Genomic DNA, 16,294 nt, shown 5'->3' with positions numbered 1-16,294 from the left:
CCTTTCTAGTTGCAGTAAAGAAGGATGCTGAAAACTAGAACTAGAACAAATGCTCCCTGTCCTAGACCACAGGCTCTGGTTCTACTTTTGTGTGGATCCATCTGCTTGTTCTGCATTGTCAAACTCGGATTTGTGTCTTCTAGTCTAGTCTAGTCTCTATTCTCTACTTGTTTCTATAGAGCTGGCTTGGCTCCTGGATGCTTTCTAATATATGCACCTGGGACTTCACTGGCGGGGATCTGCAAACCTCAACTACTAGACTTTGTGGACTAACTATACTTCTGTCTGTGCTTGGATCTCTGGACATCTCTGCTAGACTTTAAGGTCCTAGAGATCAGAAACCACGTCTCATGTATCCATCTTTGCCTCCTGGGCAGTTAGACATTGTCTAAACCACAGGAAGTGCTCAGTCTATGTTTTCTAAATTCCACGAACTGAAGGCCAATTTGTCACTCAGATGCTGGACTTTGCCTATCTCTGGTTTGTTCTGACCGCCACCCCCCCACCCCCCAAAACAGATTCTGAACTAGCTCACAGCACTCTAACCAAAACATGTTCTGCTCAAAACAGTGCCTAGCCATGGGTCTTAGGCCTACTTGCTACTCCAGCCAGCCCAGCCCCGGCACTTGACTCTCTATGCCCATCCTCTCTCTTGGCCATTTTGACAGGATAGTAATGCTCTCTGAAGACTCTTTCATAACCTGTGTTACAAGTAACAGATTAGTCAATGCAGATATCACAAACCAGGTGACTTTATATAATCTGTGGTCCATATTACAAATATGCACAGACTGAAGAAATTGGCAAGTCTGTGGCAGGGGTAGAAGGGTGTTTCTTACCAGGGCCTTTGGCTCTTCCAGGAAGCAGGTGTCCCAGTCGGAATATTAATACTCTCTCATACTCCTGTGCAACCTAAAGAGAAAAATAATACTTTCGAAACACTCCAAGAAAGAAAAAGTCTTCAAAAGGCCTTGGCACATGAGAATGATCCTAGATATCAGAAAACTAGTTTGGAACTAAGAAAAAATTTCTATTAACATTTACATTTCCAGAATGTACACTTAGTAACGGTAGAACTTCAGAAACCAGTGCAAGTATATTGGCCCTGTTAATTTTTGAGCCCATGAACAGAATTTTGATTAAAGAGTCATGATGATCTAAAAAATAATGCTTCTACGATGTCCAACATACAGAAATCAAGAAAATCACAGTGTGTTTAATCTTGTAGTTTGCTGTAACTTCTCCATTATTAGCTTTTATAATGATCCCACATTTGCTATTTAATGGAAAGAGGGAATATATTTTAATACCTCTTGTGATAATTGTTTCAAACTGCAATTTCTTCTGAGGTTGATTCACAATGATTCAACTAGATCTCAATTTGCCAATTGCCATTGGTGATCGTGTCTAGAAAAATGAAAATTGTGTAGCATTTTTAAATGACACAAAGGAAGATTCTCTTTGTGTAGAAATATCTGTATGTTAGAAGAGAAACAGGGAAGTTAACACATACTACTTCAAAAATAAACTTCATTTTTTCTGGCCCAGTATCAAAATCTGGGTTCTACTGTTTGCTTATCATTAGTTTATTTGGTCTGTTGATTTGTATATGTGCCCCACCTGTGAACTCTTGTTGAATGAACAAATGAATTATTTGTGAACTGTAGACATGCTTTCCTTCTTCATCCTTCCTCCACTTTGGAAAGCTCCACTGAATAATAATTAGTCAAATATGAAAATGCAGTAAAGAGACAAAAAGTAACACATTTTGAAGTGTGATTCCTAAGGGAAGAGCTCCGCCCCCCCTCCAAAGTCCCTTGGGACATGGCTTGTTGATCTTTCTGAGGTTTACAAGTCCTGTACCTGAATCCTGCCTTTCTTGTTGAAACAATGAATGAGAAGGAATGCCTACCTAGATTTGTCTCCTAGAGCAGGCCCCCGGCATCTCTGATTTCCTGGTCCCCTGGCATTACTTGTTTCTTTTCTGCCTTTACTGGAAGAAACAAATTCTTCCTAGAGATGCAGAGGAGACTTACTTCTTTGAGATCTTGCTCAAATGTTACACATCATTCTGCTTTTGTATCCTCTACCTAATTGACTTTAAGGTTTACCACCCCCCCCCAAAGGTTTATTTAATTATTTTAGAGAGGGAGAGCGTGTGCACATGTGCATGTACAGGCAGGGGCCGAGGGAGAGGGAGAGAGAATCCTTAAGCAGGCTCCCTGCTGAGCACACAGCCCAATCTGGGCTTGATCCTAGGACCCTGAGATTGTGACTTGAGCCAAAATCAAGGGTCGTGTGCTTAACCCACTGAGTCACCCCAGGCACCCAAGACAAAATGGAATTGAAAACAAACACACAAAAATGTGCTAGTGATAAAGAGGGACACTGTATAACAATAAAAGGATCAGTGTGTTGGGAAGGTATAACAATGATAAACATATATGTACCTAAAAATAGAGATCTAAAATATAAGAATCAAAAATCAAAAGAACTAAAGGGAGAAACAGACAATTCAAGCAACAATAATAATTGGAAAATTTAATATTCCACTTTCTTTTTTTTTTTTTTTTTTTTAAAGATTTTATTTATTTATTTGACAGAGAGAGACTACAAATAGGCAGAGAGAGAGAGGAGGAAGCAGGCTCCCCACTGAGCAGAGAGCCCAATGCGGGACTCGATCCCAGGACCCTGAGATCATGACCTGAGCCGAAGGCAGCAGCTTAACCCACTGAGCCACCCAGGTGCCCCAATATTCCACTTTCAATCATGGAGAGAACAACTAGGCAGAAGATAAACAAGGAAATAAGATTTGAATAACACTATACACAAACTAGACCTAACAGATATCTCCACACAACACCCAACAACAGCAAAATACACTTTCTTCTCAAGAGCACATGAAACATTGGGCTGCCTCTGTGCTTGGTCGATTAAGCGTCTGCCTTCATTCAACTCAGGTCATGATACCATAGTACCAGGATTGAGCCCTGTATTGGGCTCCCAACTCAGTGGGGAGTCTGCTTCTCCCTCTGACTCTCACCCCTCTGGTGTCCTCTCTCTCACACTCTCACTCTCTCAAATATATAAGTAAAAATTTCAAAAAAAGGTAAAAAGAACACATGAAACATCTGTAGAATAGATCAAACGTTAGCCATAAAACAAACCTCAATAAATTTAAAGCTATTGAAATTACACAAAGTATGTTATCTGATTACAATGGAATGAAATTGGAAATCACTAACAAGGAAATTTAGGGAATTCACAAATATATAAAAACTGAATGACACACTCTAAAATAACAAATGGGTAGGGGTGCCTGGGTGGCTCAGTGGGTTAAAGCCTTTGCCTTCAGCTCAGGTCATGATCCCAGGGTCCTGGGATCAAGTCCCACACCGGGCTCTCTGCTCAGCAGGGAGCCTGTTTCCTCCTCCTCCTCTCTCTCTCTCTCTGCCTGCCTCTCTGCCTACTTGTGATCTCTGTCAAATAAATAAAATCTTTAAAATAAAATAAATCTTATTTAAAATAAATATAATAAATAAATATATAAAATAAATAAAAGATAAATATAATAATATATAATATATAAATAAATAAAATAAAAATAAATATAATAAAATAAATCTTATTTAAAATAAATCTTAAAAATAAAATAACCAATGGATCAAAGAAGAAATCAAAAGAGAAATTAGAAAATAGTTTGAGTTAAATGAAAACAAAAACTTAGATACCAAAACATGAGGGATGCAACTAAAGCAGTGCTTAAGAGGAAAATTTATAGTATAGATGCCTATGAAAAAAGATAAAAAATAAAACCCCAGTTGTCTACCGTAAGACGCTGGAAATAGAAGAGCAAACTAACTCTAAAGCAAACAGAAAGAAGAATTAATGAAGATTAAAGTGGAAATAAATGAAATAGAAAATAGAAAAACAATAGAAAAATCAACCCAAAGTTCATTCTTTGAAAAGATCAACAAAATTGACAAATATTTAGTTAACTGGACCAGGGAGAAAAAAAGAAGACTCAGATTTCCAAAATCAGGAATGAAAAAAGGAATTACAGGAACATCACTACTCTGAGTACTCTGTACTCCTTACAGGGGGAAAATTTAAAAAAAGATAATAAAAGAAAATACTATGAACATCTATATGCCTCTAATTAGATATAACTTAGGTGAAATGGACAAATCCCAGTATAGTTGCAAGTACTAAACTGACCTGAGAAAAAAACAAACTGAAAAGACCCAGAAGTAAAAGACTGATTAGCAGTTTTGAAATTTCCCACAGAGAAAAGTCCAAGACTAGATGGTTTCACTGATGAATCGTGCCAAACATTTAACAAGCAAGTAATACCAGTTCTTTACAAATTCAGAAAGAGAAGAGCAGAGAAATCTGTCCAACGCTTCTCTGAGACCAGTATTTCCTGATGCCAAAACAAGAGATCGACATCACAAGGAAACTACAGACCAATACCTCTTATGAATAAAGATGTAAAACCCTCCACAAACTACCAGCTGCCTGAACCTGGGAACATAAAAAGAGGATTAGACACCATAACCAAGTGGGATTTATAACTAGGAACACACAGTTGGTTTAACATCTAAAATTCAATGAATGTGATACACCATCTCAATAGAATAAAGGGCAAATAGCACGTGATTATCTCAATGGATGCAGAAAAGGCACTGGACAAAATCCAATACCCTTCTGTGAAGAAGGATGGCTGGGCGGTGGGATGGGCGCTGGGGGCAGAGGAAGAAGAGGAGGAGGGTAGAGGGGGAGGGGCGTGCATGAAAAGTGCCATCAGCAACAGTCCCAGCAGCTCCTGTAGCCTTCCAGTCAAGGACTTGATCTTCCCCGGCAGCTCCACCAACGACAGCAATGGCAGGGGTACTCGGGCCTGGCCATTTCTGCCCATCACGGAACTCCTCTTTGAAGCAGACTTTGCTCTGGAGTTTCCCCTCAGGCTGGCCAACACTACACCCCAGTCTGAGGCTCTTTCTGTCCCATCCTTCCTTCACTTCTCATAGCGCAGGTGTCAGACCTGCATCATTATCTGATGGCTCTCTCTGCCTACCCTTACTCTCTCTTCCTTAATCTTTCACAGACAATGCCTCCCAATGATTCCCAATGACTCCCAGAGGAGCGGGGGTGAGGCCATTCCATGCAGAGCAGACAGCACGTACCAAGTCACAGAGGACTGGACCTGGGGTCAGTGAGAGGCACCAAGAAATTCCTTTCTGGGCTCTCATGGAATCTTACCTTTATGCAGAACCAGATCGAAAAAGGGAAGGTCACGATGATGAAGAGCAGGGATGTGAGGACAAGGAGCCATTCACAGATCCCTAAACCTGAAGACTTGGTACCTAAAACAAAACAAAACAAAACAAAACAAAGGGAAAAGAATACTTTCACTGGAAATGTTACCATATTCACTAACCAGTACATGTTCATCCAATTCTTGGTAGGAGGGTCAGAGCAATGTGTAGACTTTGCTAGAAATTTAGAGGGAGCTGGATATCAGTGGTCAGTTCACATGATGAGACATTGTCTGGGCAGGGCTCTGTGGGGCTATGGAAAGTGGAACAGACTTCTGGAAAGGCCATAGTGGGGTACCTGGAAAAAGCACAGAATCTCGGCAGAAGGTCTGGATCGAGTTCTGGCTCCACCATTTTCTGTCCAGTGAACTTAAGTAAAGCACATGACCTCTTCAAACCTGTTTCACTGGGGTGCCTGGGTGGCTCAGTTGGTTAAATGTCTGCCTTCGGCTCAAGTCATGATCCCTGGGTCCTGGGATCAAGCTCTACATCAGGCTCCTTGCTCAGGGGGGAGTCTGCTTATCTGTCTCCCTCTGCCCCTGATTGTGTGCTCTCTCTCTTTCTCTTTCTCTCACTCACTTTGTCTCTCAAATAAATAAATAAAATCTTAAACCAAACCAAACCAAACAAAACAAAACAAAACAACAACCCAAAACCCGTTTCCCCATCTATATGGTGGGGATGTTAACTAGCTCATAATAACTATCTCATAACTCTCTCATGAGATAGTTTTTATAGCATTGATATAAATAGGAAATTTCATATTTACATAAAAATCACTTAAGTGTACTTATTGGGTATCAAGTATTAATTCTTATGCGTTTCAAACCACATAGGTGCCGAGACTCATCTTCCTGGAAATGACTTCCCCGTCTACTACCTGCCCCAAATGTCTCAAATTCCTCCATTAGAGTCTCTTCTTTGGATTAGGGTGTGGTTCTCCAGATAGTCTTTGAAAAAATCATCCCTATGGGGTAATATCAGCCTTGTAGCATCTATAAATTAAAGTAATGAAGTACTGGACTGCAGAACTCCAGATTGCTTGAATAATAAAGGAAAATGTTTCAGGAAAAGCTAATCAGAAGAACACAAGCTTCCTGGGTTATTTACGTTGTATCCCTAAGGGCCTAGAATAGTGCCTGACCCAATATAGGTGCTCAATAAATATTTGTTGACTTGTAAGGATGAAAGAGAAATAGATAGAGAAAATTATTTAAATGTATTAGTTATGGAAACCTCAAGAATTTTAATCTCCAGGTCCTGGGAAGCTGGCCAAAGGGAATGCTGTTTCTGAGTTTAAAAACCTCATGGATGACCAGAAGTTGCCTATTTTCAAGGAATGGGGGAGGGGGGAGAGGAAAACTAGTTGGTAGCCTTGAATATTTGATTTCTGTGACTAGAAAATAATTGGAAAGGTCATCAACAAATCAATCACTTACTACACAAGCATCAGCCCAAAATTAACATCAGCACTAAACGCTGAAGTATGGTAGTTCCTAAAAAGTGTGTCTCATCAAACACGAATAGCTCAGCGGGCTCCACAAGAGTTCCCTCTCCAAACAAGTTTAGGAAATCCTTTGTTCCCTGTCCTACTTCTAGAGATCCCCTGTTCATATGCATATTGAGGCAGGAGAATCCCTGCAGTAAAGAAGCATTCTTAGCTTTGTTTAACCTAAGATTTCCCAAACATTTGACCAGGCAGTGTTTTCTCCAAGGAAATTCATGTCCCATAATATTTATTTCTCACACAATCTATTTTGGGAAATGCTGCTTTATCAAAATCATGTTGGTTTTTTACAATATTCTTCCTTAAGGACAATAAGGGTGGTATTACCATGTTTAATTAGTTTATAAACATATTTTAATTGCCAGTGGTGACCTTGGCAAGTAAAAAGAAATAAATACACCTACGGACAAAATAGCATTTTATAAGGGAAGAAAATCCTCAAAATGCCTTCACAGAGGAGTTAGAGATGTGAACAAAAAAACTGATATTTAATACCCCAAATCTAACTTATAGCTTTACTCACAAAGTATTGTTCTCTTGGAATGAGTTCCTTGAATAGTCAGTTTGTTTGGTTTAAGTGAATAGTGAAAATATTAAATGTTAAGGGAGAGAGAGTCTTAGATAGGCCATAGTCTAAGAAGCTCCAACATTTTGGTAAGGTGAAGCTCTTTTCATCTCTCCCTGTCTATTTTTTTTTTTTTAAAGACTTTATTTATTTGACAGAGATCACAAGTAGGCAGAAAGGCAGGCAGGGGTGGGGGGAGCAGGCTCCCTGCTAAGCAGAGAGCCCTATGCAGGGCTGTGATGAGGGAGCAGGAGGCTGGCTGAGGACAAAGCAAAAGCTGGCGCCTTGCATCCCCCCTTTCATCCGCTCGCCTCCATGTGTGTAGCATTCCTCAGGCACCCCTGACTGCCATAAAATGATAAATAGTTAGCTTGCTGAGATCACAATCCTGCAAGACAGGAGTCTCCCTTGGTTTGCAAATGTCCTTGAGATTACAACAAAGAAGTTACCTTATCAGTAGCCCAATTTCCAAAGACACAGAACTCAGTTCCTCAAGCCTAATGTCACCCTCCCCTCCATAAAAAACCGAAGGAGGTGGAAGTAGAAGGAAAAGTAAATAAAGTTAAATTTCTTCTAAACCTAAATCTCATTAACAAGGATGCTTGATAGCAGGAATGTAACATTCCACCAGACTTCCAATTGTCTTTACTTGATAGCAACTAAGCCTTCAATATCCTGATAGTATTCTTTGCCCCAATAGCCCTTCTGAACACCCCTTTGTCCTCACCTACCCAACTCCTGTGTATATAACCAACCACTCCTAACAACCCGGGGCAGCCGCATCTCTGCCTGCCCACGGACCCTGTCCCCGTGCTCTAATAAATCACCTTTTGCACCAACGATGTCTTAAGAATTCTTTCTTTAGTCATCGACTCCGAACCTCCTCACCCCACCGAACCTGACTTAGGTTCTGGGACTTCATCAGCTGGATCCCAGGACCCTGGGATCATGACCCCGAGCTAAGGCAGAGGCTTCACACACTGAGCCACCCAGGTGCCCCCATTTCTCCCAAGTCTTAAGTCTTAAGGAGCCTGGCTGAGGGAGCATGGTGCTAGATGAGCAGGAGGAGGGGCTGTTGCTCCTCTACCTCCCAGGACCCTTGGAAGCCACAGAAACTTCCCAGACAAGGGCTCAGCAAGGCCACCTCATCCTCAATGGGACTTCACGTCTATTGCTTAGGGTCTTGGGCTCCAGTCACTTTATAGCTGGAGAGACTGAGGAAGGTCCGCAAATTCTTTGCCTGAGGCCACACAGCTGGTAGCGGTGCTAGGACTCTGAGGAGGAAGCAGGGGCAGCACCATGCAAGGAGGGGCGGGCTCTGGAACTCCCTTCCTCCCCCGCTTCCAGCTGTAGGTCTTTGGCAAGGCACTTAATTTCCCTGCAAGTTTCCCTATCAGCCATGTGGAAACAATAATAATACTCAGTAAAACACCGAGTGTGTGCCTGGCAGATATTAAAGGGTGGCTCCGTTCCTTGCTTACCCCAACCGATGTGGTCTGAAGCACGATACCTACAAGACAGCTCACCTCAGCAATACTGCAGCATTGAACCTAACAAACCTTTAAAGACCCTAAGTCTCTGACGGATGAAAAGGCATCAGTTGGGCCAAACAGCATTAAGATGATCCATATAAACTGCACCAACTGCACGAATCTTTGTCAAATCATACCTTTCAATGCTCCCACATATACTGCATTGCTGTTAACTAGGAAATGATGTTAAAATTTCATAGCCCGCAGAAAGCAAAATAACACTCGCTTCCTTACCGACTTTCCGTTAGACCTCTGCCATTCTACACTAAAGGTGTAAGGCATTTTTTTCTTCCATTTACTCTAAAAAGGATTGGGAACAGATAAATTTGTATCTAAGAGTTGCTCCACCCACAGAAGCCAAAAAGACATCTTTTCCCCTTGAGTCCTTCCTTTGGTCTAACCTTCCTCTATTTTAACTTGCAAGGATTCTGTTCAAATTGGGTCTGTTCTTTGCTCCCAGCTCTGTGCAAGGTGCTTTGAGTGCCACATCTCCTTTTATCCTCACACCTGCCCTCCCAGGTAGGTACAGTTGTTATCCCCCTGGCATAGCTGGTGAAGGCCGCACCTCTGATCCCATGGCTAGCTAGCTGAGGTTTAAATTCAGGTCTAGCTCTTCTCCACTTGGCTCCGCTGCCAAATGATCATCCCGAAGAAAGGTTAAAGTACTTTTAGGTAAGACGGAGGGATGGGGATGCCGGGGGCGAGGGGGGGGGGCGGGAATAAGCTGCTTATTCGCCCAGAACCACCAGTTCTTGAATGTCTGCACTTAGATTAGGTGCCCATACACTCTTCCTTGGCCACAACAACCCCTGCAAGATTCCTTTGCCAGAAGTGCTCGTTGGTCCCCAACCTGGACTACTCTCCCTCCCACCTGTCATCCAAGGCTAGCCTCTGAGACCAACAGTATTTTGTTGATGTCATCTGTATTTCTTCTGATGTATTTGGGTCCCCATCACTGGGAAGGAGGATGGCGGGTCCTAACTCAGGCCTTTCATTTTCTGGGAATCTGAGCAGGTCCAGCAGGCTGCTCTGGCCTTGGTGGCTCCCAGCGCCGTGACTCGTTCCCCTCGACCTGCTGTCCCTTGGGTACCATGCGGAAAGGCCACCCCATTTCCCGCATCTCGGACCTGCTATACCTTCCTCGGGCCGCTCGCTCTCCAGCAGCGCCACCACCTCGGTGCCCTCCTCACCGGAGCCCCGGACCTCATCCACGTCCACCACGGTGGCTGCGGGCGCGGGGGATTCCCCCCGGCTCCCCGGCTGCTCGAGCCCGGCGTCCCGGCGCCCACGGCTTCCACCGCCCCTCTCGGCCCTCGCCCTCTTGTTCTTGTGTGGGGACCTGCCGCTTCTTCCGTAGGCCTCTCTGGAGGAGCTCCGAGCCCTCCTCTCCATCGCTGGGAGCCAGCCCGGGAGCGCTGTCGGGGCGGAGTGACCCTCAGGCACTACCGGGGAAGGTAATGACCACGGGCGGGGCGCGGGGCGGGGCGCGGGACGGGGCGGGGGCTCTGCTCGCGGGGAGGCAGGACCGCGGGTCCTACTAGTCCCCCGGTCTCCGGGGATCTCCCGCGACGCGTTTGCGTGAAGGCGGTGTGCCGCTTCGTGGTGTTTGAACGCGGGTTTCTACAGACGGCGATCTGAGCCGTGCAGCAGGTTCAATGGTCTGAGCCACCCCCGAGGCCCGCAAACCGCCGAAGGGGCTGGGGGCTCCGCGCGGAGTTCGTGGACACTGGAGGGACTAGGGGATGTGGTCCTCGTGCAGCGCCAGGCAGCTGGAGCGGAGAGAATAGGTCGCCGAATTAGGTCTTTAAGGAAACGTTAGAAACTTCTCCCCAAGCGCCCCCCTCGCCCTCCCGGAGGCTTGCCGAGGGCGCCTTTCCCCTCCGCCTCACTTTTTTTTTCTTTTTATTTATTTATTAAAAAAAATTTTTTTTTCAGCATAACAGTATTCATTATTTTTGCACCACACCCAGTGCTCCATACAATCCGTGCCCTCTCTAATACCCACCACCTGGTTCCCCCAACCTCCCACCCCCTGCTTTATATCCTGGCCCTACTCTTTGCTTTACCAGCGCTGTCGGTAGGGCGACAGCATTTACATTTCAAAGGTTGTTGGGGGGGGGGGTGGGAAAACTCTTCTAGGCCCCTTTCCTCTCTTTCACATGCACACACTCTTTTACTTGCATTTATATTTATTTTTATTAGCTTACGATTGTGCTTACTAATGTTTAAGCCTGTTGCTGATGTCATGCTTCTTGAAGAATTGTAGAAGGGAAGGGATCTGCTTTAACTTTTGTTTTTAGGAAGGGGATGCTTTTGCTCTTGGCTATTCCTTGTTTGCCTGTCTGCTTGATGAAGGCCTGACTTGGACTTTGTCAAGGTTCGTTGGCCACTCTCCATCCAGCAGCGAACTGGGGGAGCTGCCCCACTTGCTTCTGAGGAGCTTGAAACATGAAATACATTTATTTACCCTTTACCCTCTGTTAACCACTTGTCTCTCACCGAATGGGTAACCCTTCAAATTCAAGATTTATGAGTCTATTCCAAGCTCAGATCAGGATGGCAGAAATAAGGTTCATTTATTTGTATTTTTCAAGATTTACTGAGTTCACACAGGTGTTCCTCTCAAAAACCTTATTAAAGAAAGAGGACCGAAGTAACTTATGTGACTCTGAAAAAACCATTGCACTTCTTTCTTCCATCTATTCCAAGTTAGGCCACTGGGGATAGAATAATTATAAGATTGGTAATAGAATAATTTAAATAGATTTGTTTTTACTCTCCAAACCTGATTATTGTGTGCATGATGTAAGGGAGGCAAATGTTTCCTTCGAGCTCCTGTCTCAATTAATAGTTCCTGCCTATTAACAGACCTTTAAGTCTGTTATCCACTTGGAATTGATGTGTGTAGAAATGCATTTTCCTTCCTTCCCCAGTTGTCCCAGCACAGGCGACTGGAAAGACCTGCTTCTCCCTGCCCCATGGTGGTGTCGGCCTGTACGCCAATAATCAGGGGCCCACAAAGGGGCCTCTTAAATATTTGTTGGGTCTAGCCTGAAATAAATCAGCATTTGTTAGATATCTATTTATAAGTCCTGCTATGTTTTTGAAGGAAACTCAGTTATTAACAACTTGTATTTCCTTTAGTATCCCCCACCCTGAGAGATCGTAAGATGGTCTTCAGGGAAATACTGCACAGTCACGGAATCTTTGCTCAAATTTTGTGTGCTTTTTGAGCCACCGGCCCATTGTTCATTGTGAGGATGCACGCCAAAAGAGGGCCATGTTTGTCCACGTGAGCAAGGGAGGGCCCGGCCCTTGAAGGAAGACAGCCTGTCTGAGGGCCTGTCTGCCTTTGATGGCAGGACTTCCCCTGCAGGACTCCAGTGTTCCCTGCCTTGGGCCCTGTTGTTCATTCCTTCTCTCCTGTCGAGTGGGCCACAGCCAGAGTCTGGGCAGTCATGAACGCAGGGCTCCTCTTTAGGAGGCTCCAGGACAGGCCAGGCCCAAACTCACAGAACCAAGCATGGTGGAAGCCAGGTTTCTCAACGCTGGCACCACTCACAGTGTGGGCCAGATAACCCGTTGTGGTAGGGATCTGTCCTGTGCCTCATAGGATGTCGAGCAGCATCTCTGGGCTCTACGCTCTCTCTAGGTGCTGGTAGCACCCTCCCCCATTGTGACAACCAGAAAAAGTCTCCAGATACTGCCTGTTATTCCTCTAAAGGGCAAAACAAACCTCCCCCTGTTGAGAACCACTGATCTAGTGCAATCCCACATTTGGTAGATAGGAAGCCAAGGCCACATGAGGGAGATGACTTTCCCAGGGTTACAGCTAGTTGGGGTGAGAAGCAAAGACGCTTACAGTCCACGCACGCAGGGACAGCGGTCTGCTCGGCAGTGCCTTGCCCATGGCATTGTTGGTTTCTGTTTTGGTTTTGGTTCTAGCTCCACATCTGACCCCTCTCTCTCCTGTTTCCACTTTATAGTCCTTTTCCTTTAATTTTGTTTTTCTTATTGCATAACTGAAATGAATTCATGGCTAGAAAACCCAAAGAAGCAGAAAAAGAAAACAGAAACCACCTTGCCACACAAAGATAGCCACTGTTCACATTCTTTTTTTTTTTTTTTTAAAGATTTTATTTATTTATTTGACAGAGAGAAATTACAAGTACATTGAGAGGCAGGCAGAGAGAGAGAGAAGGAAGCAGGCTCCCTGCTGAGCAGAGAGCCCGATGCGGGACTCGATCCCAGGACCCTGAGATCATGACCTGAGCCGAAGGCAGCGGCTTAACCCACTGAGCCACCCAGGCGCCCCACTGTTCACATTCTGAAGGGTATCCTTGCATATTAATATTAATATTATTGGTTTTATTAATAATTAATAAAATTAATATTGATTTTATTAAAAAAAATAGTTCCTGCCTAGAGCATGACATTGAGAAAAATTCAGAAGCTGCGTTTGGCCCGCAGAGGGAAAAGTATTGTGATTACTTACTTACTCATCAAATGAGCTATTGCAATTAAACATAGTTTATCATCCTGTAAAGATTTCCCTGTTCAGAGAAGCATGAAACTGATTGTAGCATTTATTAATTTTTTCTCAGCCTTTGATTCACTTGTGAATTAATTTGATCCAGGGTTGTAGCTGTACATTCCTAAAATAAACTTGCACCTCAATTTTTACTCTAAGAATTGGCCAGATGATAATCTCAAAACTAAACTGTGTCTGCCAATAAGATAGATGGATTTCTTGCAAGAGAAAAACTGATGAGAAAAAAGTCTAACTTGGCATTAGAGTGCATATTGGGTGCTTCTTCTCAATCTCCTTTGCGGTAGGACCATGGATAAGTTACAGAATCTGTACTTCATTTTCTATATCCACGCATAACAGTAAGGCAAGCACCTGCTTATAACACAAGGCTGTCGGGGTTATGGATGGCAATGATGATATCTGAAAAAAAGTGTGACATTCCATGGAAAAGAGGTCAATCCAGCATTTCTGAAAGGTGGAGGGGTTGCGGAATGCTGAGGTAGCAGAATGAGTCCCTAGCTGGCTGTACTTACAATGATGTTGCTGTTTTCTTTTTAGATTCCTTTTTAATTGAAAGTATTCTCAGCCCTTTGTTGAAAGTATATGTACACATTTTTGTACTCTTAATACTTTCCTCCTTGTTTGGATTTGTTATGAGACTGGCATCTGTGAGGAGGTTACTGGGAAGGGAAGACCAATTACAGTTGTTGACTTTTGAGTTTGTTTCCAAGACAAAAGGCCATGGATGGTTTCAATGCTTTCTAAATTATAATTATTTCTGTTGAGTGTTTTGAAATTTTATATCCATATGGGTAAATGGAAGGAGTATTGACATGAATTATTTGACCGAAAATCTGGAATTCATTGTCACTAGATAAAATTGCAAATCTTATCATTTTACAGCTGGAAGAAACTACAGGGACTTAATTTGACTTTCTCAACTTGTAGATGGCAGAGAGGCCAAGGAAGATGGTACAGAAGAGTGGTGCTCATGGGAGCTGGCCATGGGCTTTGGGGATGGCAATGGCCAGGGAGCTATTTCTTAGGTAGAGAATCAAAAGAGAATTTGGTAACCATGTGGGTTAATGAGAGAGGTGGTGAGGAGATAGAAGGCGTGAGAAAGGTGGCTATTTTGACCTTTATGGGCCAAGTAGTTGGTCAAAACTGTAGGTATCTCTGCCAGACCCACTTCCCTTTATTATACTGATTTTGCACATATGTGTTCTCACCTTCTTCTCCTAGAGGAAGAAGCTGCTGTTGTCAGCTTGTTAGCCACAGTGGTGAGATAAGACTGACTTGACTTTTCTCTCATTAATTCACTTCACAGAAACTTAATGAGCATCTACTGTGTATTTAGCCCTGCTCACCTCTGAGGATGTAAAGGTAAGATAAGGTATCTGCCCTTGAGGAATTTATAGTGTAACAGGGAGATACAAATGTATAGTCAGGTATGACTAAGTGAAACTCTCAGTTTCAATGACCAAAAATGTCTCCAGACATTGCCAAGTATCCAATAGGGACAAAATTGCTTCTGGTAGAGTACTTCTGATCTATATGGTACCATGAGGATACAGAGGAGGGAATAATTCTGTTTGGGTGGAATCAGAAGGGACCCAGTTTGAGCCATATCCGGAGATGGGCATGTGGATCCTCAGGTGGGTTTCAAGAACTGAACTTTCCACTGGAGAAGGCTGTACAGAAGGTAGAACTTCATATATGTCCAGTTGTTGATGAATTGGCAAAGGAGGAGACCAGAGACATAGGCGGCCCAAGAAATGAAAAGCCTTTAACACCATAGGAGAAAATTTGGATTTTATCTTATAGCAAAAGAAGCTATCAAAGCTTTATAAGCAAAGTGTAATATGGTCAGATTGGCAATTTTGAAAAGTGAGTTTGTAGACAAGATTGAAGGTGAATTGAAATGGGCAGAGGATGGAGGTAAGAGACCCAATAATCCAGGTGAGAGGGGGATATGAGTTATGTTTTGATGAAAATGTGATGACTCTTAATATTGTCTGGTCAAAGTGATTGGGTGAGTGGGGCTGATGTCCAACTGAGGGGACACAAGGGGATCCATTTCAGGACTCTGAGATCATAACCTGAGCCAAAGTCAGGAGTCAGATGGTCAACCAACTGAACCACCCAGGTGTCCCAAGTGCACTTTATTTTTTAAAAAGGTTTATTGATTTTTAGAGAGTGGAGGGGAAGGGGCAGAGGGAGAGGGAAAGAGAGTCTCAAACAGACTCCCTTCAGAGCACAGAGCTGGATGCAGGGTTCGATCTCAAAACGGTGAGATCATGATCTGAGTAGAAACCAAGAGTTCATTGTCTAATCAACTGAATCACCCAGATGCCCTAAAGTACACTTTATTTAATTATTTAAAATTTTTTATTTATTTGAAAGAGAGAGAGAGAGCCCAAGAGCAGGATGAGGGGCAGAGGGAGAAGCAGACACCCCACCAAGCAGGGAGTTGGACATGGAGCTCAATCCTGGGACTCTGGGACCATGACCTGAGCTGAAGGCAGATGTCCAACTGACTGAGCCATCCAGGAGCACCCTGCTCCCAAGTACACATTAAATGAGAAAAAAGAAGCATGAGCTTGCTTCCACAAATATAAATTGTTTGAAATAGTCACATAAAATTTCTTTTTTTTTTTTTTAAGATTTTATTTATTTATTTGACAGAGAGAGATCACAAGTAGGCAGAGAGGCAGGCAGAGAGAGAGAGAGGAGGAAGCAGGCTCCCTGCCAAGCAGAGCGCCCGATGAGGGACTCAATCCCAGGACCCTGGGATCATGACCTGAGCCGAAGGCAGCGGCTTAACCCACTGAGCCACCCAGG

At 43.6% G+C, this 16,294-nt stretch overlaps 1 protein-coding gene across 5 annotated transcripts in view; it reads right to left on the bottom strand.

Moving 5' to 3' along the window:
- Positions 1-16,294, bottom strand: part of NPHS2 (NPHS2 stomatin family member, podocin) — a 32,530-nt gene that overhangs the window by 10,726 nt on the left and 5,510 nt on the right. For 3 of the 5 annotated variants that reach the window (XM_059145849.1, XM_059145851.1, XM_059145853.1), the window contains exons 2-4: positions 10,050-10,691; positions 5,263-5,366; positions 840-912 (exon numbers count right to left, since the gene is read on the bottom strand). In XM_059145849.1, coding sequence (XP_059001832.1) covers positions 840-912; positions 5,263-5,366; positions 10,050-10,314 — 442 coding nt within the window. In that variant the 5' untranslated portion in view covers positions 10,315-10,691. The remainder of the gene's footprint in view (positions 1-839; positions 913-5,262; positions 5,367-10,049; positions 10,692-16,294) is intronic. The other 2 variants (XM_059145850.1, XM_059145852.1) reach the window with 1 other exon arrangement.

Source organism: Mustela lutreola, chromosome 14 (genome assembly GCF_030435805.1).
Source record: "Mustela lutreola isolate mMusLut2 chromosome 14, mMusLut2.pri, whole genome shotgun sequence".
Classification (NCBI taxonomy): domain Eukaryota; kingdom Metazoa; phylum Chordata; class Mammalia; order Carnivora; family Mustelidae; genus Mustela; species Mustela lutreola.
Note: the sequence above shows the minus strand (reverse complement) of the source record. Positions and strands in the feature narration are given on the sequence as shown.